At 33.7% G+C, this 24829-nt stretch overlaps 2 protein-coding genes across 2 annotated transcripts in view; one reads left to right on the forward strand and one right to left on the reverse strand.

Annotated features, from left to right (window-relative positions):
• The window catches only part of LOC103514520 (potassium voltage-gated channel protein eag-like), a 39149-nt gene that overhangs the window by 9598 nt on the left and 4722 nt on the right, over positions 1-24829 (forward strand). The window contains exons 2-7 of the mRNA XM_026827468.1: positions 1923-2023; positions 7158-7290; positions 15490-15641; positions 18429-18712; positions 19186-19204; positions 20092-20284. Coding sequence (XP_026683269.1) covers positions 1923-2023; positions 7158-7290; positions 15490-15641; positions 18429-18712; positions 19186-19204; positions 20092-20284 — 882 coding nt within the window. The remainder of the gene's footprint in view (positions 1-1922; positions 2024-7157; positions 7291-15489; positions 15642-18428; positions 18713-19185; positions 19205-20091; positions 20285-24829) is intronic.
• Positions 17102-18931, reverse strand: LOC113469627 (potassium voltage-gated channel protein eag-like). The gene is made up of 2 exons (XM_026827467.1): positions 18375-18931; positions 17102-17380 (listed from the first exon to the last, which is right to left on the reverse strand). The coding sequence occupies exons 1-2, from the start codon at positions 18816-18818 to the stop codon at positions 17195-17197; spliced, it is 630 nt and encodes a 209-aa protein (XP_026683268.1). The 5' UTR covers positions 18819-18931; the 3' UTR covers positions 17102-17194.

A 24829-nucleotide genomic window follows, 5' to 3' on the forward strand; every position in this document is an offset into this window, starting at 1 on the left:
TAATAATAATAATAAAAAAACATATGGTTGTAAATTTACCCCGAACAGTGTACTATTAGTTGTCTGTATTATTTACAATCCCTAAGGACCTCATCCCCATATCCCAGTAGTGGGCTAGACGCCCGTAGGTGTAACATGTGAGTTATGACATTGGTGGATGTGACCAAACTCCCAATAGCACTACAGCCTGATTAGTGGTGGATGTGATCAAACTCCTAATAGCACTACAACCTGATTAGTGGATGTGACTAAAAATATATTTATGTGACTGTGACTTACTCGTATTATTCCCAATGTTTAACTGATGTCACACAATTTCTGGAGAAGATTTTTGTTCCAGAAAATTTGAGGTTGAAGAAGAAAAAAATTAAAAAAAAAAAGTTTTTGTTATCATAGGTCTTTCTTTAAAAATCGATTTTGTTTCTTTCACAACGTGTAGGTAACAACTTAAAATTTAAATTTATGAATATAATATTGTACATTTTAAATATAGGTACCTAGAAATAAAAAAAAGTACCCAACATGGTTAAAAAATGTATTCCAGACATTGAATACAGAACATATCGCGTACAAAATTAGTTCAAACCTCATTTCAATCGTTCTATACAGGTTTTTAACAGACTCTGTACCTACATTGCATACTCTTTGACAAAGGAAATGATATCAATAAAACCTCGTGTATCCGTTCTTATTGAATGAAAAGTTTTCCAAGTTTCAATAAATTCAACCAAGTTTTTGTTTCCAATCTAATCCATGTCAATTATTGCTCATTGTTCCAACTGATAAATGTAATTTGAAAAAGAATAATGGGGAGATCCAACAGGTGTATTTGTTACATTGCTACACCTTAACCTAATTTATCTGTTATGTCGTCGTCAAATTTTCTATGTTTTTCCATTTCTTTTTCAATTTGAATTTCTTGTTATTTCTATAAAAAAATTCTTTAGAAAAAATATTTCTTTAAGAGAAGCAGCGATTCGGGGAAACACTCATTAATAAATTCTTCTTCCTCTTCCTCTCGCAAAACATCGCAAACGTTTTGATACATAGTGCTTAAAAGTGCGCGTTTATAATACATGAAATAAATAAAAACCCTAGCAGAGGTGAGGGAATAGTCTACGGTACAAAACATGCCAATTACGAGATTGCAATACAGAGAGTTCCGAGAAAAGAGTCTGTTGAGATGAATGAAATGGGTAACAAGAGAGGATGGAGAAAAAATACTGCACCTGAGGTAGAGCTAGTGAGGTAGAAAGATACACAGTTACAAAGATCTAACCTTAGAGTCTACAGTTTCATGTTCAAATACAATTTGGATTTCTGCGCAGGCGTACTTATATGTATGACGAACATTCTTTGTTTCAGCGGATAGCAGTTTTCTATTAGCCAACGCTCAAATTGTCGATTTCCCCATTGTATATTGCAACGAATCATTCTGTAGTCAAAAAATGGACATCGTAAGTCAACGTGGGGATGTAAACCAGAATAGATTTAGGACTGGATAAAATCCACTTTTAAGGCTGCGGTCAGACTCTACAGTTTCATGTTCAAATACAATTTGGATTTCTGCGCAGGCGTACTTATATGTATGACGAACGTCAAAAAAATGGACATCGTAAGTCAACGTGGGGATGTAAACCAGAATAGATTTAGGACTGGATAAAATCCACTTTTAAGGCTGCGGTCAGACATGATCGGAGTCCCGTCCTCACGATGTCTTATGATTATGACTAGAAATTACAGGCCAAAGAAGGCCAAAATAATAAGATTAAAATGTCTAAACTTGTATATTTTTTTCTTCTTTGTTTCAGCGGATAGCAGTTTTCTATTAGCCAACGCTCAAATTGTCGATTTCCCCATTGTATATTGCAACCATTAAAATGTCTAAACTTGTAGGTATATTTTTTTCTTCTTTGTTTCAGCGGATAGCAGTTTTCTATTAGCCAACGCTCAAATTGTCGATTTCCCCATTGTATATTGCAACGAATCATTCTGTAAGATTTCTGGTTACAACAGAGCAGAGGTAAGAAAATTCAATATAATCATACAATCACAAACATCTTTTAACTCAATAAATAAAACAAAATAATAAAAAGCATGTTTTTTTGTTGTAGTTTTTTTCCCCAAGTGTGAATGATAAGCTGTAGTTTATGTAAATTACTAAAACCGCATAATTATTCTATAGGACTATGATATACCTACCTATAATTTGTAAGTAGGTAGCTACCTACAGAGTTTATACCTACCTTTGATCTGATATCATTATTACCTTTAATGACTAGGTCGATACAAAGAAAGTAAATTTTATGTAAATTACTAAAACCGCATAATTATTCTATAGGTACCTAGTGACTATGATATACCTACCTATAATTTGTTAGTAGGTAGCTACCTACAGAGTTTATACCTACCTTTGATCTGATATCATTATTACCTTTAATGACTAGGTCGATACAAAGAAAGTAAAAAGAATGCAATTTTCCGTTTTTGCATGTCATACAGAAATGAAAGTATGTAAGTGCCGACAAATTGTTCGAGTTATGCAATGTGCTAAGCACAAAGCTTTAACTTTTTCTTACAGGTCATGACTTTTATACTCTTGTATTGTTTCATAAGCTTCCATGTACAAAAACAACAGTTCGTTCATAAACGTAGGTATTATACAAATACAATGTACAATAGGTATTTAGAAGTGCTAATATCCGTTACTAATAAGAGAAGTTTTATTCATAAATGGTTTAATCAGATCTGACGGACGAGTTGTTTTTGGAGTGTCAAATACCATGAAAGCTTCAATTCCATGCTATACAGCAAAATATACGTTACTGTAGGAATGTTTTTCCCACCAATTCAAATGTAAGCTCAAATTTTTTAGCAATAATCCTCACTAGTATTTCCCTCTACTGTTTCCTCAAAAAGCGCAGCGTTGGTTTTTAGAGCTGCAGATCGAATGCGTGTGCAAAATTGATGTTGTGCAATTTGATAGAGGACTTGCTCGTAAAGTTTGAAGCTTCTCACTAGTATTTCTCTCTACTGTTTCCTCAAAAAGCGCAACGTTGGTTTTTAGAGCTGCAGATCGAATGCGTGTGCAAAATTGATGTTGTGCAATTTGATAGAGGACTTGCTCGTAAAGTTTGAAGCTGCGCGCGCAAAAATAGCTGCAATATAAACACGTGCTCTTATTGACATACCGAGTTAACTATGGACGAGAGACCGAATTTGAATAGTTATACAATACAGGAAATACCTTTTGATAATGGCTTTCAAAAAGGTTTTATCCTGACTTGTTCTATTCCAATATCAGTGAACATTGATTAAAATGAAAATAATACCAGTGTGAAAAACAAAATAACAAAAGATTTAGGTAAGGTTTTATTAAATCAGTATTTGAAAGTTGTTCGTAAGAGCACGTTTTTATTTTGAATGCGCAAGTGCTAACAAAAGATTTAGGTAAGGTTTTATTAAATCAGTATTTGAAAGTTGTTCGTAAGAGCACGTTTTTATTTTGAATGCGCAAGTGCAAACAAAATAACAAAAGATTTAGGTAAGGTTTTCTTAAATTAGTATTTGAAAGTTGTTCGTAAGAGCACGTTTTTATTTTGAATGCGCAAGTGCTGCTCAAATCAAAATGTTTGCATCATGTTGATTGACATGTGATTTTTATGCAAAAATACAACATTTAGAGCAATTTCTGTTTTGCATTCATATTTTTGACCTAATACGCAATTAAAAATTTATTGTGTTTGATGTTTTCGAAAAAAAGACCCATCATCATTTCATTAAATAACATTCAAATTTTTCATTGCCCACCTTAAATTTTTTAGGGACAGGACTTTCATAATACCTGTATCTGAAATGGCAAACATTCTAACTCTTTAATTTTGATAAAATTTTGCTAAAATTACAAGCAGATCCTAGGGAACTAGGGATAGGGCAATGTTTTCAATTGGATATCATAGGGATAGGGCAATGTTTTCAATTGGATATCATACGATATTTCTAAGTCAGGTAGACTTTCTATAATACGTATAAATATAACATAATACCTGTATCTGAAATGGCAAACATTCTAACTCTTTAATTTTGATAAAATTTTGCTAAAATTACAAGCAGATCCTAGGGATAGGGCAATGTTTTCAATTGGATATCATACGATATTTCTAAGTCAGGTAGACTTTCTATAATACGTATACATATAACATAATATTATGTAGGTATTCATAGGTAAATATTCCTTAATGTGTTTCTCATTTTGATACAAAAGCTAGAAATAAGTTGTAGAGGAAAAAGTTCATTTTATTATTATTAAAATTTATTCTTACATAAAATTACTTGCATTTTATAGAATCTTAGGAAAATTTTTATGACTTTACAAACATAAAAATCCGAAGAATGGATATTATTTACTTTTTACACTACGAATAAAACTTGCCTACTAGGTTTCTAATAATAATAAATAATTTTTGCTATTAAGTTCACATAGGTACATATGCAACTTTTAGACGGGCTTGTGTTAATGTAAGCAACAAAAAGAGGGTAGAGTTTTACTTCATTTGTACCTATATTGCTTTTCTTGCCTATTGTAATCTTAAAGTTAGTGCAATAAAATAGGCACAAGACATGGCCATTTGTTGAACACCCTGTAGATCCAACATTTACGAAACTTGCAATCCGGACTGTGGCTTGAAAATTTTGAAAGAATGGAATTGTCAAGGGTATCCATTGTTTAGGTATTTGCTTTCCATATTTTCCGACTTAAAAGTGCGTAGGTAAATAATACCTTTCCTTGAAAAAGTATTATTAAATATTAGGATTCTTGTGTGAAGTGCTAAGAAGCACAATTACCTACGCTACGTACTTTAGAATCGACACATTTATAAAGTTGAAGGAAAAATTTATAATTATAAACATGAACAAGCAAAACGGAATTTTTATCCTTATTCTTTACCTTGTAAGTAAATTGTTCCATATCTACTCTCTATTGACTGAAAGTTGAATGAGACTAACAACTTCATGTCCCATGAATGATACCCCCGATCTTCTTAACAGCTTGTAATGGTTAGAGCTTTCAAATTTGGCAAATATATCTCTATCAGAGAGATTACAGTATTCTCGAAGTTACTGGTATACCTATTGATATCTTTGAATACCTACATGATTACCAGGTAGGTAATGGGAAACTTCATAAAAAAAGAACATAGATACCTGTGGTATGGTTTATGTTTCAATATGGGACAGCTCTCATCAGCATGATTAAAAAAATAGGGATGTATTTGCCAAAAGCTTGACATTTTCAAACTTCTCTTCATGTTCTTTTGTCATGTGTATCATATTGTTAATGTCCATGTTTCCATGTCATCATAACTCATAAAATTGATGATTTTTTTCTTAATATTACCTATCTACTTTTAATATGGTTTATGTTTCAATATGGGACAGCTCTCATCAGCATGATTAAAAAAAATAGGGATGTATTTGCCAAAAGCTTGACATTTTCAAACTTCTCTTCATGTTCTTTTGTCATTTGTATCATATTGTTAATGTCCATGTTTCCATGTCATCATAACTCATAAAATTGATGATTTTTTTCTTAATATTACCTATCTACTTTTAGAACATTGTAAATTGCTTCCTTAGAATTCATGATTATACCTAGTTCAAATGTGCATGTTCTTTTTCTTCTGTACGGTACTAATGAAATTGAATTTTATTCAAGAACTACTTCATTTTTTGCTTCTATAACCAATATTGACCCTGAATATTGGTGATACGGCCATCTTAGAACCAATTGTCATTTGCTTTCCCGTCAAAATACATTGTGTATTTTGGTGCAGGTATCTAATGCGATATTTTTTTTCATCTTCATACATATGGATAAGATTGTAATTAATAGAAATGATTGATATGGTAGGTATTATATGATTTTTTTGTACTTTTTTCCTCCGACATTTTCAAGGTGGGGAAAAATGTTTACATATTATGGCATCATAAAATTACCAGTTTGAAGTAAATACACTAAAATGTGAAAAGTAAGAAGCTGAGAAGTAATAGAGAATAAGTAGGAAAATCTGAGAAACAGCTGTTGGCAAGTAAGAGTAGAGGTATATTTCGCTTTATTTTAAGAATTAAAAATAAAATTAGGGATATTTTAATAAAATCAATGTAGGAAACATACAATGGACTTTTATACAGTCAAAATACATTGTGTACTTTGGTGCAGGTATCTAATGCGATATTTTTTTTTATCTTCATATATATGGATAAGATTGTAATTAATAGAAATGATTCATATGGTAGGTATTGTAAGATTTTTTTGTACTTTTTTCCTCCGACATTTTCAAGGTGGGGAAAAATGTTCATATATTATGGCATCATAAAATTACCAGTTTGAAGTAAATACACTAAAATGTGAAAAGTAAGAAGCTGAAAAGTGATAGAGAATAAGTAGAAAAATCTGAGAAACAGCTGTTGGCAAGTAAGAGTAGAGATATATTTCGCTTTATTTTAAGAATTAAAAATAAAATTAGGGATATTTTAATAAAATCAATGTAGGAAACATACAATGGACTTTTATACTCTTGTATTGTTTCATAAGCTTCCATGTACAAAAACAACAGTTCGTTCATAAACGTAGGTATTATACAAATACAATGTACAATAGGTATTTAGAAGTGCTAATATCCGTTACTAATAAGAGAAGTTTTATTCATAAATGGTTTAATCAGATCTGACGGACGAGTTGTTTTTGGAGTGTCAAATTATCAAATACCATGAAAGCTTTAATTCCATGCTATAAGCAAAATATACGTTACTGTAGGAATGTTTTTCCCACCAATTCAAATGTAAGCTCAAATTTTTTTTAGCAATAATTGAATATGTTTAACTGTTGGGAAACTCTGGGTGTCCAAAGGGTTTTAAATCCCCCAATCCTCCCAAAACCGTAAGATCAATCCTTCTCACGGACACGGAATGATTAGCAATAATTGAATATGTTTAACTATTGGGAAACTCTGGGTGTCCAAAGGGTTTTAAATCCCCCAATCCTCCCAAAACCGTAAGATCAATCCTTCTCACGGACACGGAATGATTGAACAAACCAATAGATACTCATACTAAACTTAAAGATTGGCTGACACTCCATATGCTATTTATCACAGGTCATGCAGAAATCCTGTCGCTGTTCTTTCATGTATGGTGAACTAACAGATAAAGACACCATATCCAGGATAGACGATGCTCTAGAGAATCAACTTCACGACCAGTTTGAAATTTTACTCTACAAGAAAAACAGTAAGTACCTCACTAGTCAGCAAAATATACGTTACTGTAGGAATGTTTTTCCCACCAATTCAAATGTAAGCTCAAATTTTTTAGCAATAATTATGTAAATTACTAAAACCGCATAATTATTCTTTAGGTACCTAGTGACTATGATATACCTACCTATAATTTGTTAGTAGGTAGCTACCTACAGAGTTTATACCTACCTTTGATCTGATATCATCATTACCTTTAATGACTAGGTCGATACAAAGAAAGTAAAAAGAATGCAATTTTCCGTTTTTGCATGTCATTCAGAAATGAAAGTATGTAAGTGCCGACAAATTGTTCGAGTTATGCAATGTGCTAAGCACAAAGCTTTAACTTTTTCTTACAGGTCATGACTATTTATCTAGGAGTCAATATTCATAGCAAACTGGAAGATTGGCTTCGGGACATTACAGCTGTTATCTGGAAGTCATGAATTTTGATAGCATCTAATCCTTGTAAGCAAAGAGTTAACATGCGGCACACTCATAAACTTGCTTTGCCAATGAAAAGGTGCTATTTATCTAGGAGTCAATATTCATAGCAAACTGGAAGACTGGCTTCGGGACATTACAGCTGTTATCTGAAAGTCATGAATTTTGATAGCATCTAATCCTTGTAAGCAAAGAGTTAACATGCGGCACACTCATAAACTTGCTTTGCCAATGAAAAGGTTTACGTAATGCATTGCTCGTCTAATATTTACATCGCCCCGTTTGAAGAGGATGAATAAATTAAAAATAAACTTCTGAAAGGCATCAAGAGCAACATGTTTGCTCAGAATGTTTTATCCGTGCATGGGTTTACGTCAGAGTGTCAAGTGGGTTAGGTGGAGTGCTTATCTAAACTCTTACTTTTCCTAACTTTCCATCTGCTACAGAACGGATGTTTAATTCAGTTCACTGGAAATGGCTCAAGATGCAATGTGTATAGGTAGGAGTGAGAGATTTTATATGCAGTGGGAATTCTCAAGGCGGCTTAGAATAATTGTGGAAGAACTACGCTCTAGAATTTTACTCTGAAATAGGTACATACGGAAACAAATTACTTTGCCTACCTACTGTGATAACGATTGATGGTGTTTTTTTGACAGTGAGAGTGAGAGGAGAAATTCATTTTTCACGAGGGGGTCTGTCATTTTAGAGCTGTATTCAGGCTAGTGCATTATTTACCTTCTTCTAATTCCTTTTTACTCTTTTATTATTTATCTTGTTTTTTCTTTCAATCCTCTTTCTTTTTTTCCTTTGATAGATGACATTTTCTCTCCCAGTTTACAAAATAAATTTTCCCGTTTGATACATTAGCTTTCATTCTTGTTTCTGTCAATTTTTCAAAAATAAGAAAAACATGGTTGCCATAATGTATAAAGTCACACATACTCTGTATTTCTCGCTGTGTGTTATAATATCCCAAAAATATATCTAAGAAAAGCCTGTATTTTTGTCCGTCAATAAAACGTCAAATAAAGATTTAGAAAGAAAACTTTTAAATGCCTATAATACTTGAATGTTCGAGAAACAGGGTGGTGTGCAAGGTACAATACAGCTCAAATTTTAAAAGAATCAAAGTAGAAAACTCAATTTTACCTTTTCGGTAACTTCATGTTGTAGGTTGTATGTTGGAATTTCTTGCTGATTCGAAAGTTTTAAATTTTCTGCAACTTTCAAATTAAATATTAGAATGAACAATGGGTGGTCTATTTAAATGAAGTTTCGGTATAAACTTAAATATACTCAGCATAGGTTTGCTAATTTCATAAAGAAAAGCTCTTACTTTGCAGTTTGTTCTAAAATCCACAATATCAATGATCAGAAAAGAACAACTTCAAGTCGGTACTTAAATATTAGACCGATCAGTTTGAATTCCATCCTATTCGAAAACATTACTTAATTGTCAAAAGTCTGGAATTCATGCTTTGTTCTTAAATATTAGACCGATCAGTTTGAATTCCATCCTATTCGAAAACATTACTTAATTGTCAAAAGTCTGGAATTCATGCTTTGTTTTCAAGGGCCCTTCTAGAGTACGATTTTGAGGGTTTCTTGATCAAAGCATACGAGTATAAGTTGATACCTTTCCAAGGGTACAGGTCAGTTACTCAGCATGGTTTCAAACATTAAAACTTACAGGCGACATGTTTAACCGACTTGTACATTGTTTAGTTTAAAGTCTGAACCAAGACTAGTTCTTTCTTCGTTGATGGTACTTAAATATTAGACCGATCAGTTTGAATTCCATCCTATTCGCAAACATTACTTAATTGTCAAAAGTGTGGAATTCATGCTTTGTTTTCAAGGGCCCTTCTAGAGTACGATTTTGAGGGTTTCTTGATCAAAGCATACGAGTATAAGTTGATACCTATTTTTAATATTTTACTTGTGTGTTATTGTATTAGATGTTTTGTCCCAAACCTACAGACGGTTTTCATTTCTAACCTGCTCATAAAACGCATACATTTGTGGAGTTGTATTGGAATTTCCTTTTGTACTGATAATTTCTTGACGATACCATGAGAAAATTTTCAACTAATAACGAACAAATGAAAATTATTAACTATGTAGAAGAATGAGTTAAAATAATGAAAATTATACAAGACCTTGATTAGACTGCCTTTTCAGTCTTTGACAGTGAGAGTGAGAGGAGAAATTCATTTTTCACGAGGGGGTCTGTCATTTTAGAGCTGTATTCAGGCTAGTGCATTATTTAGCCTAGTCAAGGCTGAAAGCTTATCCTGACTTTCTATTTGTTCTCCAAGGGTACAGGTCAGTTACTCAGCATGGTTTCAGACATTAAAACTTACAGGCGACATGTTTAACCGACTTGTACATTGTTTAGTTTAAAGTCTGAACCAAGACTAGTTCTTTCTTCGTTGATATTCTCCAAGGGTACAGGTCAGTTACTCAGCATGGTTTCAAACATTAAAACTTACAAGCGACATGTTTAACCGACTTGTACATTGTTTAGTTTAAAGTCTGAACCAAGACTAGTTCTTTCTTCGTTGATTTAACTTTAATTAAAACTTTTCTGAGCGGGAAAATTTCTCTCTCACGGATTAGAAGGAAAGCAGAAGCATAGTACACAAGAGTTTTCAAAGTACCTACTCGCAAAGTTGATACGAAAATAATGAAATTTAATATATGAAAATAATGTGAAACAAAGTTTCTCGTACAATACAACTAGTACGTAACTTCAGTTACGAGCGTTCCTGAAACTTGGAAATACAATTTTACGAGTAGAAAGCACTTGAAAACATCGCAAAGTTGATACGAAAATAATGAAATTTAATATATGAAAATAATGTGAAACAAAGTTTCGCGTACAATACAACTAGTACGTAACTTCAGTTACGAGCGTTCCTGAAACTTGGAAATACAATTTTACGAGTAGAAAGCACTTGAAAACATTTTGCCGTAAACACCCGCACGAAAAAATATTTTATTTTACAACTGACTTGTTTGATTTGAATAGTTCCGCAACTCGTTACCTCACCGAATCAGTGAAACAAAATATAATAACAGAATCAACAGTAAAACCGAAGAGCAGAAATATTACCTCTAAAATCCCAAGGGAGAAATTATCAAGTCCTCTTTGTTTTGAAACGAAGAATTCCTGCAAACCCCTAATTAGCTTTTACTCGTAGTTCCTGTAATGCTTCGAATGTTTTGGTTTAAGTCGATACCACCATCCTACATCCTATACTGTAGATATCTCTATTGCAAACGTTTCGTAGTTAATTAGGGTATTAATATCCCTCCATGTAATGCAGTCAGATATTTCCACAAATCTAGTTAGAATCTATTCAGTTATTTCTCGCGGTTAAATATTATTTCAGCTTAGAAAATATTGTGCTACTTAATTCCTTCCAGTTAAGAGTTGATGTATGCTATTTTCGTCTTTTCTTCTCGGTATTCTTTGAGGCTTCTAGTTTCATATTTTCCTCTCTTTTCTCAATTTTCATTTCTTTATAAAATATTTTACCAACAATGTCACTTAATTCTTTTGTTTTTGTTCTCATCCATCCATTCATCGTTAGCTTAGTTTATAATTTATCTTTACATCTTTTTTCTTGACTTGTAGCATTAGCATTTTTTCACAGTCTTTCACAATTAATCTTTTTTTAAAACCCATTAGCCTAGGTACCTACTTTATTAGGAGTGGCATTTTTTTTTTCAACTTAATTTCGGAAAACTTTGAAATGTCAAGGGGAAAACAACAGTTCTATTATTCTGTTGGTAGCAACAATTCTTCCACAACTTAATTTCGGAAAACTTTGAAATGTCAAGGGGAAAACAACAGTTCTATTATTCTGTTGGTAGCAACAATTCTTCCATTGTTTGCAAGGGTTGAGAAGTGCTGCAAACATATCTCATTCGATGCAACAAATATTTCAAGTGCAATTACCCACTACGTTGTCCGAGTATTAAAGAGGACAAAGTACATTTTCAAGAGGAAGAAGCAGAGACAAAGCGGTCTCGAGTTATGCCCTCCTGTTTACAAATGACACTTGAACTAAATTCCTGAGATGAGACAAGAGACAAGACATTAGGGATTAGATACGAACATGGTGTTATTTTCTCCTGAGCATTACTGGTACAGATGAATATTTAACAATTCCATGTCTCACAGTTGCAATACTGCTAATAGACAAGTTGCAATGATGCAAAAGGCCTTAGACGGGTAGGTGTTGGGTTAGTGTTAACCACCATCAAAGCATCTGTACAATTATGTACTGTTAAGGGAATAATAAAAAGGACTATCTGTATTAAATAAATGGACAGACTGTCCCTCTCTAAATTCAACAACCTCAAAAAAGCACTATAATAGATTTTGATCCATAAATATTTACATATTTATATTTAGAAAAAGTGTCTCCCTCACACTTTGTTTGGTAAAATACCTTTTTAATAGAAACTTATGAATGGTGTACCAGCATGGAAAACATTATAAACGTCATTAGCTGTTTCTCAGACACCATATTTAGAAGATTTGTCTTGATAAGACTGCTTAGCATCACTATTCACTATACAAATTGTATTGTATAATACAATACATATACTATTTAACTTTACGTTAGAGAGACTGACCAATCTCAGCGGTATAATGATTAACAAGGTGGACTCTGGATCTGGACGTTGGTGGTTCGAGTTCAAGTCAAGTTGGAAAATTTAGCGTATTTTATTAAGCAGGGAACAACATTTTTGTGGCACACATTCATATTTAACACAGTTAAAATTCCTTAGAGAGACTGAAAATACAGGAAATGTCGTCCTGCTTAATCCTGTAGATTAGAAAATGACGTCACCTATTACACTTGTAAAAATGAAACTTTTCTCTGTAATTAACTCCAGCAGAAAATCCAAAAGTGTTAGGTTAGGGTGGAGATTTTTTATTTAAATTCGAATAAATGAAGAAGGAAGGACAGTCAAAGTGAATTTTGAGACCACGTTTTGAATAACCTATAACAGACCACGTAGGTAGTCTTCTGATAAAAATTATAATGGGTCTAAGATAGGTAATAAAATAATGCCTGCCAGTTATCTATGCATTGCACAGTAGAGAAACCTCGAATAGAAAAATATGAGACTACTTAGTCATAAAAAAAGAAAACGACAAGAAAAGACGTAAAATGCAAAAGGAAGCTTGATAATAATAATAATCAAAATTATCGTTAAAAAGACAATTCAAACGTTTTAAATGATGTCAGGCATTGAAAAGCCGGTAAAGAAAAACCATGCAGAATCGTGGTAAAGAAACGAGATAGTAAAATGAAAAATGATAGCAATCAAAATATGAAAGGGACATTTATCCATGGACGTAAAAAAAGGCCACACACGCTATAACTTTATAAAAAAAGTTCTTATCAATATTTAATCTTAAAAAAACTCAAACAATGAAATAGAATTAAATAAAGCCAACACATAGGAGTTTGGTTTAAAACATAAGACATAAATAATAAAAATTGTGGGAGAAAATGGAGAAAGAAAAATTTATGTTCACTTTTTTCTCTCTCCCAGGAATTCTCACCTTTTACGCTATTGTAATTCAAAATGTGTCAAGAATGTTCAATTTTATTTTATTGTGTACAGATAGGATATAGGTATTTTTGTTTTCTCAAATACCTACAAGTAATGGTTTGGTTCAAAAATGTACTGAGGTATCGCTTGATTTACCTATCTGCTATATAGAAATAAATATCTATGTATTACCTACAGCTATGGATAAATTATCTATGAGAAATAGGTTCAAAAATAAACCTACTGGGTAATGGTAAAATTTAGGGGCTTGCACAAGAAAATATTAAACAAGACATCTCCACTAATATTTCTCTTGTAGCACATTGCATACCCAATTATTACACGGCACTCATTCAATTCGTTGCTGGTATAAAAGCCAGCGAAGTTTCAGCGGTGGACCTCGGTTTATTACTTTCTATTTCTAAATAGGTACTTTTTAACAGTAGATATTATGAAATTATGATACCTACTTACATTTCAACCATATTCTCAGTTCACGCATTACCTACTTCTCTGTAAAGTGGAGAATTTACCTCTAAACTCTTACAAGTTTTTGGGAACATACATTTATCACCCCCCTTTAAAATACACTGCAGCGCTTTTGATTCCATAATATGGCTGACGTATTAGCCTGCAGCTTTTAACTTTAAACAAACCAAAAACGTTTACATTTGGACCCAAGTTTTCCCTTGTTTAATTTTTTTCTCGTTGAATTGTTGAAAATTTTCGAATGTTCGAAATTACACTTAGCCCTAAGGGAAAAGGTAAAAAGTTTCATAAAAAAAAATTAAATAAAAAAAAAATAATATTCCCTTCCCACAAACTTTTAGCTAGATGTTTTCTAGTCATCAATATTCATAATAAAACAGGGTCTCTGTACACAAAGTTTTCCGCAATTTCACGTTTATGCTTTTTTTACGATGGGAAATAATAGAGTTAGCCTCAAATGTAGGAGCGCCCTTTTTCTAGCGCTGAATTTATGCGTAAAATAATATTAGAGATAAAATAAAGCCCAGGCCTCGATGCAAATTTGTCCGCTTTCATTAATCAGAGTACGTCCTATTAATGCTGTCTATTAGATCTGATCCACAATATAAACCTATATACACAAAGAAACTTATGGAGATAAATTATTCAAAATAGATATATGATGATGGCACAATAATCTTCTTCTAATATGACGCGATAACGTCGCGAAGAAGGGAATGAGTTCAACAAATATTATAATAATAAATTAATAATAGGGGAAATGAGAAGGTAAAATTCAACATTGGATTATCAGAAATGAGAAGAAGGAAGTGGGAATGCAAAGGAAAGAATATTACGTGGTACAGATTGACTAGAAGTTCCGGTATGACAGAAGATACTTTTAATAAGATAGGTAATTGAAGGAAAGAAAGAAAGAAGAATTTTCGGTTTTTACTGAGAATCATTCTCCAATTTACCTTAATTACTGTGACTAAAATTCTATCCAGGTCGAAGTGACATGTGACATAGGGCTTAATAGCCCATGGCCAATACGTTAATAGTTACTGTCAAAATATCTCTCCAATGTATTGTTTATTTCTTCAACTAATGTCCCATTCTCATTGGTTTCAGATGATGAGTTTCTTTTCAGTCCTAGGACTTTTCAGTCCTTTTTCAGTCCTAAACCGACAAAATAAACGAGGTGTCTATGTGTAGGTAGATATTCTATTGTCTACTTGTAACTCCTGTTACTTTTAATATACATGCCAGTTTATGATTACATTGAACTTGGAACTAATCTCCATAATTTAGCCAAGACAAACGTTATAAAATCTACCCTCCAGCTTGGGAACTTAAAGCTAAACAAATAATACCTATCTACTAGTACAAATATTATGTAAGTTTACTAATTATAAAAGTTCAAATCTCAAGTTTACCACTAATACAATTCAAGCGCAACTTGGGCTTACCAACGCTATTATAGTTAATAACTTTTCTAATTCAGTTGAATGTTCTATACCAATATACTAAAAAGCAATTTGTCACTTTCCTGTGTTGACTGTTTTTTTGTTTTCTAATGCATGCTGATTTGTGTTTGGTGTTTTCTTTTGTCTTTCCAAATGCCCCTTCCAGGAGATTTATTAGCTGGATGTTTTCTAATGCATGCTGATTTGTGTTTGGTGTTTTCTTTTGTCTTTCCAAATGCCCCTTCCAGGAGATTTATTAGCTGGATTAAGCAAATTCGCCAAATTAGCAAGAACCGTAACAAGAAGCAGAACTATGCTAGCTTCCCAATTTACATCACATCCTCCCAATTTAAAAGACACGGCAAAACAATCAAACCTAGCACATGTAAGTATTTGTTTATTATTGTATCTTTACTGAGGTTTAACAAGATATTTCTTTTAACAACAATCAGAAGATGGAACCTCCTAAATTTTTGATTAGATATCTGCCCATCATAAAATTAGTTATTGCTATCAACCTGAAAGTAATAATAGACACTTGCATTCGTAAAAAAAAACTCTTGATTGCCAAACACTTTGTTTTATTATTATTATAATTTCATTTTATGTCTCCCACACAATAGAACTGTAATGGAAGAAACATTTTTTCATTTCCACAGAATCCCATTTCATCTTTTTTGATTAACATTAGCACTGTTTAATACCTACTGAATGATATTATCTACGATTTTCTATTCTGTTAATAAAATATGGAAATGAAACTTTAAATAAATGCAGAGGCACGGGAGCTTTTCAAGTTTTTCATTTAGATACCTGTCCCGCATATAATTTCAATTTAATCCAAGAATTTATTCGTTTAATACAATCGTCCGTTTCAACTGAGGGCAATAAAAGAGAAAAAAAGTGAAGATAATAATACAGTCCCTCGAAAAAATACTCATGATATAGGTAATACTTACGAAATTAAATTTACAAAGGCTTTTATGCTAAAGGTCGGACAAGTGTTAGGTTAGGGTGGAGATTTTTTTTATTTAAATTCGAATAAATGAAGAGGGAAGGACAGTCAAAGTGAATTTTGAGACCACGTTTTGAATAACTTATAACAGACCACGTAGGTAGTCTTCTGATAAAAATTATAATGGGTCTAAGATAGGTAATAAAATAATGCCTGCCAGTTATCTATGCATAAACGGACAAAATAATTATGGTTGGATCATACGGGGCTATCTACAAATTACCTTTCCAAATTCCTCGATAACCAAAGTAACATTCAGCTGTTATTGTACAAATGAACGCTCCCACAAACGGACAAAATAATTATGGTTGGGTCATACGGGGCTATCTACAAATTACCTTTCCAAATTCCTCGATAACCAAAGTAACATTCAGCTGTTGTTGTACAAATGAACGCTCCCAAACACAATCGTAGGCAATACTACAAGTGTTGGGCTCACAAAGTACAAAGGTTTAGACTTACAAAGTACCTACGAGTAAGTAAATTGTTGCATTTTATGGGCTAGTGATCCATTTTACGAACAAGCTCATCAAAATGCCTGAAACCAAATCTATGACCATAAAATTATGTATGTTCTCGGGGTAGACGTACGCTTTTCAATGAAATTTAAAAGCCTATGGATTTGAGACGTATTTAATGGGAGAATTACGTATACAAGACATAAAATGTCTGAACTTTAGTCACATTTTCAATAATGCCTGTTTTGAGGTATGTTCTCGGGGTAGACGTACGCTTTTCAATGAAATTTAAAAGCCTAGAGATTTGAGACATATTTAATGGGAGAATTACGTATACAAGACATAAAATGTCTGAACTTTAGTCACATTTTCAATAATGCCTGTTTTGATGGGTTTCTTATCTAAACTGTTTGGTGCAACAAGGTAACAGTGCGATACGTTGCCCACTCTCTACAGTCTACACCATTAGATACTTGACTTACCTATCGAATACCAGATGCATGCTAACCAATGAGCAACCAGCATATAGAAACACAAAAGTAGTATCAACATTGCAGCTCCATATTCCAGGTATCGATCCAACTTTCGTACAACCCTTCCCAACCTTAACAATCGAACAACTTTTAAAGCACTAAACAAACTTCCTATACCCTGTAAAATATGATAGAAGTTAACAAATTAGTAAAAGCATTATTTAACACCTCCGTTCTCTCGTCCAATAAGTGTTTATTCAATGCCCGGATGAGAGCAAAGTAAATTTCAGGTTTCAACTTTGTTTAATGTCTTATATTGCAGAACTTTTTTCGATTAAAAGCCTCTGCTCAATATTGAACGATCTTTGTTGAAAGTTCTGTTGTTAAGTAGTCTATTATGACAACTTCTATTTGCTTCTGAACAACATTTCTTCAGGATTTCTTTTGTCATCAATGGAAAAAATAAACACTCATTGCTCAATATTGAACGATCTTTGTTGAAAGTTCTGTTGTGAAGTAGTCTATTATGACAACTTCTATTTGCTTCTGAACAACATTTCTTCAGGATTTCTTTTGTCATCAATGGAAAAAATAAACACTCATTGACTTCAGTTCTACTAAGAATGAAAAACGGTAGCTTATAAATCTTCTATTGATTATTGATAAGGTAATTTAGAAACTAATTTCCCCAAATAATGTGAGAACTTTGTTCAAACGCAGACGGGAGATGATTATTGAGTTTGCTAGCTTGAGGCAAACACGTACGCGTGATAATTATGTTAGAATGTGTGAATATAACATTTATAACTGGGAGCACATCTCTTAGAAGTATATACGTATTAAAGAGAAGTAAAATGTTAATTTAGATTTAATGCTGATGGCAATTCTGAGGAACACAGGTGGGGAAATGAGAACCGAATTTGAATGTACGCCTCGACATAAAATTACGCAATGTGCAAAGCATCTTGTTTATTGCTTCTCCAATCTCCATCCCTCATTCATACCTATCATAATGAGTAGGAGAACCCGCAAAATACCTATGTACTAGCAGTAAGGTGTAGGTGTTGTGGTAAAACAAAATTTGAAAATATACTAAAAATAAGTTTCACTGGTAAAGAAGTACTTGAAGGATTTTACGTTGGTAACGCATCATTTGTGTTGCTTTTACTTACATCTTCGTCATGGTCGAATGCATTGAACACATCATAGGGAAGACATGAGAGGAGATCTATAACGAACCAGGACTTGAGATAGTTCATTCGAATCACTTTGGGGTCAGACACTACCTCCCCGCCCGGCCCGACAAAGGTCGTGTGAAAATTGAGAACAATATCGATAAAGAAAATCACATCAACAATGGAATCAACAACGAGAAGGGATACGTCTTCGGAGGTTTTGTTTTTGAAAGCAACGTTGTAGGGGACCATGATAGCGGTGTAGAAGGTAAGACAGAGAATGACCCAATCCCAGATGGCTTTGAACGCACAGTAGTGGAGCAGGATGTGGGGAGGTGTCTTGGGAGCTTCTTGACGATATTGGGGCATTACATCCGCACTCAAACTCATCATCTGAAACCAATGAGAATGGGACATTAGTTGAAGAAATAAACAATACATTGGAGAGATATTTTGACAGTAACTATTAAAGTATTGGCCATGGGCTATTAAGCCCTATGTCACATGTCACTTCGACCTGGTTAGAATTTTAGTCACAGTAATTAAGGTAAATTGGAGAATGATTCTCAGCAAAAGCCGAAATTTCTTCTTTCTTTCCTTCAATTATCTTATGAAAAGTATCTTCTGTCATACCGGAACTTCTAGTCAATCTGTACCACGTAATATTCTTTCCTTTGCATTCCCACTTCCTTCTTCTCATTCCCCAAACAAAAAGTAAAAACTTGGGATAGTTACATTCATAGGATGAACTTGATCCTGTTGGTTTCTTACCTCCTTTTGTGTCCTCTGTTTCTATTGGCTGTTTGAGGGCCGTGATATCCCGGAAGGTGAGCAGGAACAGCACCACCAACTCCCGCTCGTTCCGTATAGGAGCAATTTGCAAAAGTAGCCATAGTGGAGTTTCTAAATCATAGAAGAGAGAAGAACAAAAGAAAACTTGCTGTTAATAACAAATCTAATGAATAAGGTGTTATTTATTTATCCAGCTGAATATAAGTATCTAAGTTATCCATTTTTAGTCAGGCTGGCTTCATCGCTTAATAAAACGGAACTGACCAAACCATAAACAAACCTGTGATCAAAGAAAAGCTTTGGTCCTAAATTATTCAAAATATTCAAAACAAAACGCAATTGTTCATTTCGGATTAGCATGATTCATTATGTTTCAGCTAATTAAAAAACGCCTATATTAATGTTTTCAACAATTCAACGAGAAAAAAATTAAACAAGGGAAAACTTGGGTCCAAATGTAAACGTTTTTGGTTTGTTTAAAGTTAAAAGCTGCAGGCTAATACGTCAGCCATATTATGGAATCAAAAGCGCTGCAGTGTATTTTAAAGGGGGGTGATAAATGTATGTTCCCAAAAACTTGTAAGAGTTTAGAGGTAAATTCTCCACTTTACAGAGAAGTAATGCGTGAACTGAGAATATGGTTAAAATGTAGGTATCATAATTTCATAATACCTACTGTTAAAAATAGAAAGTAATACTAGAAATAGAGAGTAATAATCCGAGGTCCACCGCTGAAACTTCGCTGGCTTTTATACCAGCAACAAATTGAATGAGTGCCGTGTAATAATTGGGTATGCAATGTGCTACAAGAGAAATATTAGTGGAGATGTCTTGTTTAATTTTCTTGTGCAAGCCCCTAAATTTTACCATTACCCAGTAGGTTTATTTTTGAACCTATTTCTCATAGATAATTTATCCATAGCTGTCCTACTCTTACATTTGGTCGAACGACTCCAGCTCTCCTCCCGAACTGATAAACGGTCCGTCTAGGAAAACCATGTATGTGACAGCACTGTATTTCACAATGACATGTATGACCAGTGTGGGATTTGGCAACGTGGCAGCCGAAACTGACAACGAGAAAATATTCACCATCTGTATGATGATAATTGCCGGTGAGTTGAACAGCTTTTTTTCCTTGATATTTACCTTGACGGTCGGATAAAACTAAAAATCCTAATTGAAATTTAAAATCTGCTGGCAAACAGGCATAGAACGTGCAATAGCACGAGTGTATTCCTAAATGAACAAAGAGACTTTCAAATGATAATTCGAAAACACACTGGAGTAAACGTACTGCTTATGTAAGTGAAAATAGTGAATTAGAATTTGTCTTGACACAAAACTACTCAGGAAAATGACAGTCTTGTGGATTTCAAATGCATCTGAGAGCAAAAACAAAAGAGTTTTATCTTAAACCCTTTTTCTGGCTCTCTTTTAGTATCTGGAATATGGTTGATTTTTTTTTTTCTCAACGAACGATGTGTCATGCTTCCCTTGTTTACGCTGCCCGGAAGCTCGAATAGGTCTGAAAAATCTTTCACCAGTAGAGTTTACCCCTTCACCGCAAGTTAAAACCTTGTCTGTTGCGGTTGAGGTATCATCCTAAATCAGGGTTAGTGAGACAGGGATTGAGGTAGAGATCCTAAATCAGGGTTATTGAATTAGGGCAGGTATCCTAAATCAGGGTCAGAGAATTAACATAGGGACCGAGCGACCGAGGGACTCGTGTTTGAGAAAAGATCACGATCTCCCTCCCAGGGTCATTTGAAATCAGGACCATTCAAATCTGCCATTAAAGTTTTAAAATGAATGTCACAGAAAAAGAGGTTCAAGCTCTTTTTCTGTGACGTTCAGAGATCCACAGACTCAACATGTGAAACTACTTTGGTACAAAACCTGTACCGACATACTCGTAATTATGTAACACATCTCAGTCAGGTGTCAAGCCAAGTGACCGTAATAGCTCATTCTATCATTCTTACTGAAATAGCCTTGTAAATAATTACCCACATCGGTGTATCGTCCGTTGCAGTTAGTAAAAAATGCTTTTCACAGTCTGTAAACAAAACAATATTCATTCTCCTCTGTTGAACTACAGTGAAATTCTAAACCTGTACAAGTAACAAGCAGTCAAACTCAAATTCTTGAATACCAGTCCTGATCCTGGAGTTTGGTCTATTTTCTATTGAGTTGTTTGATGGATCTCAGACCCATTTTATGAATGGAAGCTTCAAACCAAAACACCTACTTAGATACAACACAATACTTATTATGGTTAAAAAAAACGTGGAAGTGAAACAGTTTTAAGGTCATATCTTACTCTGGTGTAGTCGATATTCATTGTGGAACTATCTTGCTGCCCGCTCCTACCTACATATGTAAGTGAAAATAGTGAATTAAAATTTGTCTTGACACAAAACTACTCAGGAAAATGACAGTCTTGTGGATTTCAAATGCATCTGAGAGCAAAAACAAAAGAGTTTTATCTGGAAAACTTACAAACATTCTCTGGCATAGCTCCACACATAAAGACGACGTCATGTTTTAGTCGCTTCACCTGGTTTGAATTGTGTGCATGAAAAACGACAAACACTTTCTAAAAAACGTCAACTGACATATCTTCACGCTGAAGGGAAGAAGTTAACATTCAAGACGTTTTTGACAGTTGAGTTGTGAAATAAAATGCAGGGAAATTTTAAGCTTTGAGAAATCTTGAACGAGAAATATCTTGATGCGGTATGGCATGAGCTGTTTAAACTTTCAAGTTCAATTAACCCTTTTGTCTCCCACTGTCCCACGAGTAGCGAGAAAACTCTCTAAACATTTGGACTAGATTTTTTCTTACCAGACATTTACACTGTCACAAATTTGGACCAGGTACATTATCTTGTAACTTCATTTCTTTCTTATAAATATTATCCATAAAGGGTACACTATCTCGCAAATTTATTTATTTCTTATAAATATAAAGGTTAAATAAAGTTCCAAGTGTTGAGAGCACCTACTTCCAGCAGATGACGTAAGCTTCATCTCACAAGGCACATTGTATAATCACAAAACTTTTGAAGGCGCAAGATAAAAATTATTCAATAAAATCTTTTTTGTCCTCGTTTTTGTCAAAATATTATCTTTTGAAAGCTGACGAAGGAGGATCAATATAAGCTTAACGATCCTGTGCTTTCCTCAATCTACTTACTCCAAGTATAATGAATAATAATTACATTAGAAAATAACAATCACATCCCTGTCAGCTTATCAACATAACAACGTCAGCGTTATTATATCACGAGATATGCGATACGCGAAATCCACTTCCAGATGAAAACTCACCTCTTCGCATCATTCATTTTGTGAAATTTCTGTTCCGTCAATGTAGAAATTATCATATAATGGTGGATTTCACCAACGACTTAATGGGAAATTTCACTTCTCCTTTTTGGGTCACTAAGAACTCCTTTTTAGATTATTAAAATATTCTTTTTGGATGATTGAAAATGCCCCCTTTGGTTAAATCTCTCATTAAGTCGTTGGTGAAATCCACCATGAGTCTTTTACATTTTATACTAGTCATATAAAGGAAGAGAAAGTGGGGAGATGGAGAGATAAGGTTGGGGAAGACTTGAGAGAGAAAGGATGGAGAAGACTTAAGAGAGAAAGGATGGAGAAGACTTAAGAGAGAAAGGATGGAGAAGACTTGAGAGAGAAAGAATGGAGAAGACTTGAGAGAGGAAGGATGGGGAAGGGAGGAGGCGTTGGATAGGAAAGTATGGCGGAGTAGGATAAAGGAGGGTAACGCCGATCCCACATAAAATTGGGATAAAGTGCAGCAAAAGAAGACGTTTTATACATTTTCATAAGGGGTGTTTTCAATAAATTTAATATGTATCCGTAAGGACACATTCTGAGATATTTGATATTTCCTTGGATCAAAAAACGAAAAGCGATACTTCAGGAGCTCACCAGATAAGCACTATGCCACCCTAAGCAAATCAGGTATTTGATAAACGAGCAGTATGCTCCTCTGATAGGTTGAAAATTATCCTGATAATATTGAAAGCTGTCCAGATGCCCAAGCAATAGTCAGTATTACTCAGATTTGACACACAATAGCAAAAGGTGCTTTCAATGTGATCATATAATAGCAACAAACATCTCTATTGTCATAAACACAAAGCCAGAAAATATATCTCGTTTACCAAAAGCCTTTAGATCACACGTTCCTATTCCTAGTCAGTATAGAAAATCACCCTCAATAATATAAGTACAACACTCCAGAGGTTGCTAAACTTTAGAGGGTAAAAGTCTTCAATGCGATTATATTAATACCTAAAAAAATGCATGTTGGTTTCAAGGAAGCTTTTCAGCTTTATTTTGACAAGTGTCAAAGACTCTGTGAGATAGGTACTCCCACATTTCATATTAGTTTGTTATTATTTTCAATTTATTCTTTCCATACCACCTGTTGTTATTGATTGTGTTGTTCTGTTCCGTTGATGTAGAAATTATCGTATGATGGTGGATTTCACCAGTGACTTAATGGGAGATTTCACTTTTCAAAGTGCAGCAAAAGAAGACGTCTTTTACATTTTCATAAGGGGTGTTTTAAATAAATTTAATAGGTATGTATTCGTAAGGACACATTCTGAGATACTTGATATTTCCTTGGATTAAAAAACGAAAAGCGATGATACTTCAGGAGCTCACCAGATAAGCACTATGCCACCCTAAGCAAATCAGGTATTTGATAAACGAGCAGTATGCTCCTCTGATACGGTTGAAAATTATCCTGATAATATTGAAAGCTGTCCAGATGCCCAAGCAATAGTTAGTATTACTCAGATTTGACACACAATAGCAAAAGGTGCTTTCAATGTGATCATCATATAATAGCAACAAACATCTCTATTGTCATAAACACAAATGCAGAAAATATATCTCGTTTACTAAAAGCCTTTAGGTCACACGTTCCCATTCCTAGTCAGTATAGAAAATCACCCTCAATAATATAAGTACAACACTCCAGAGGTTGCTAAACTTTAGAGGATAAAAGTCTTCAATGCGATTTTATTAATACCTAAAAAAATGCATGTTGGTTTCAAGGAAGCTTTTGAGCTTTATTTTGACAAGTGTCAAAGACTGTGTGAGATAGGTACTCCCACATTTCATATTAGTTTGTTATTATTTTCAATTTATTCTTTCCATACCACCTGTTGTTATTGATTGTGTTGGTGTTATTGTTGGCGGTGATGTTGTTCTTGATGTTGGTCTTGTTGTTGTCAGTAGTGGTGGTTCTTCTGGTATTGTTTTTACCTACAATATCTCACTGATGGACGCACACCATCCTAGGACTATAACGTAAAATTTCCCATCTGCCTTTTGTTCATTTCTCCCCATATTCGGAATCCAGGTTCATTATGTATCCTTTTTATCCCACATTTCATTACTCATCCCTTTTTCTTTGAGTTCTGTTCCGTTGATGTAGAAATTATCGTATGATGGTGGATTTCACCAATGACTTAATGGGAGATTTCTCCCCATATTCGGAATCCAGGTTCATTATGTATCCTTTTTATCCCACATTTCATTACTCAACCCTTTTTCTTTTTATCCCTTCCCATTTCTACCACAGGGACGAGACAGGTCTGGAAAATGAAATT

Source organism: Diaphorina citri, unplaced genomic scaffold, assembly GCF_000475195.1.
Source record: "Diaphorina citri unplaced genomic scaffold, Diaci psyllid genome assembly version 1.1 scaffold1160, whole genome shotgun sequence".
Classification (NCBI taxonomy): Eukaryota; Metazoa; Arthropoda; class Insecta; order Hemiptera; family Psyllidae; genus Diaphorina; species Diaphorina citri.

What these genes read in the sequence shown, in the direction of transcription:
- LOC113469627 (XM_026827467.1), bottom strand. Translation starts at nt 18,818, where the DNA reads ATGTATTGTTTATTTCTTCAACTAATGTCCCATTCTCATTGGTTTCAG. An exon ending in CATTCGACCATGACGAAGAT is followed by an intron (nt 17,381 to 18,374) that starts GTAAGTAAAAGC and finishes CATATTTTACAG; the next exon opens with GGTATAGGAAGTTTGTTTAG.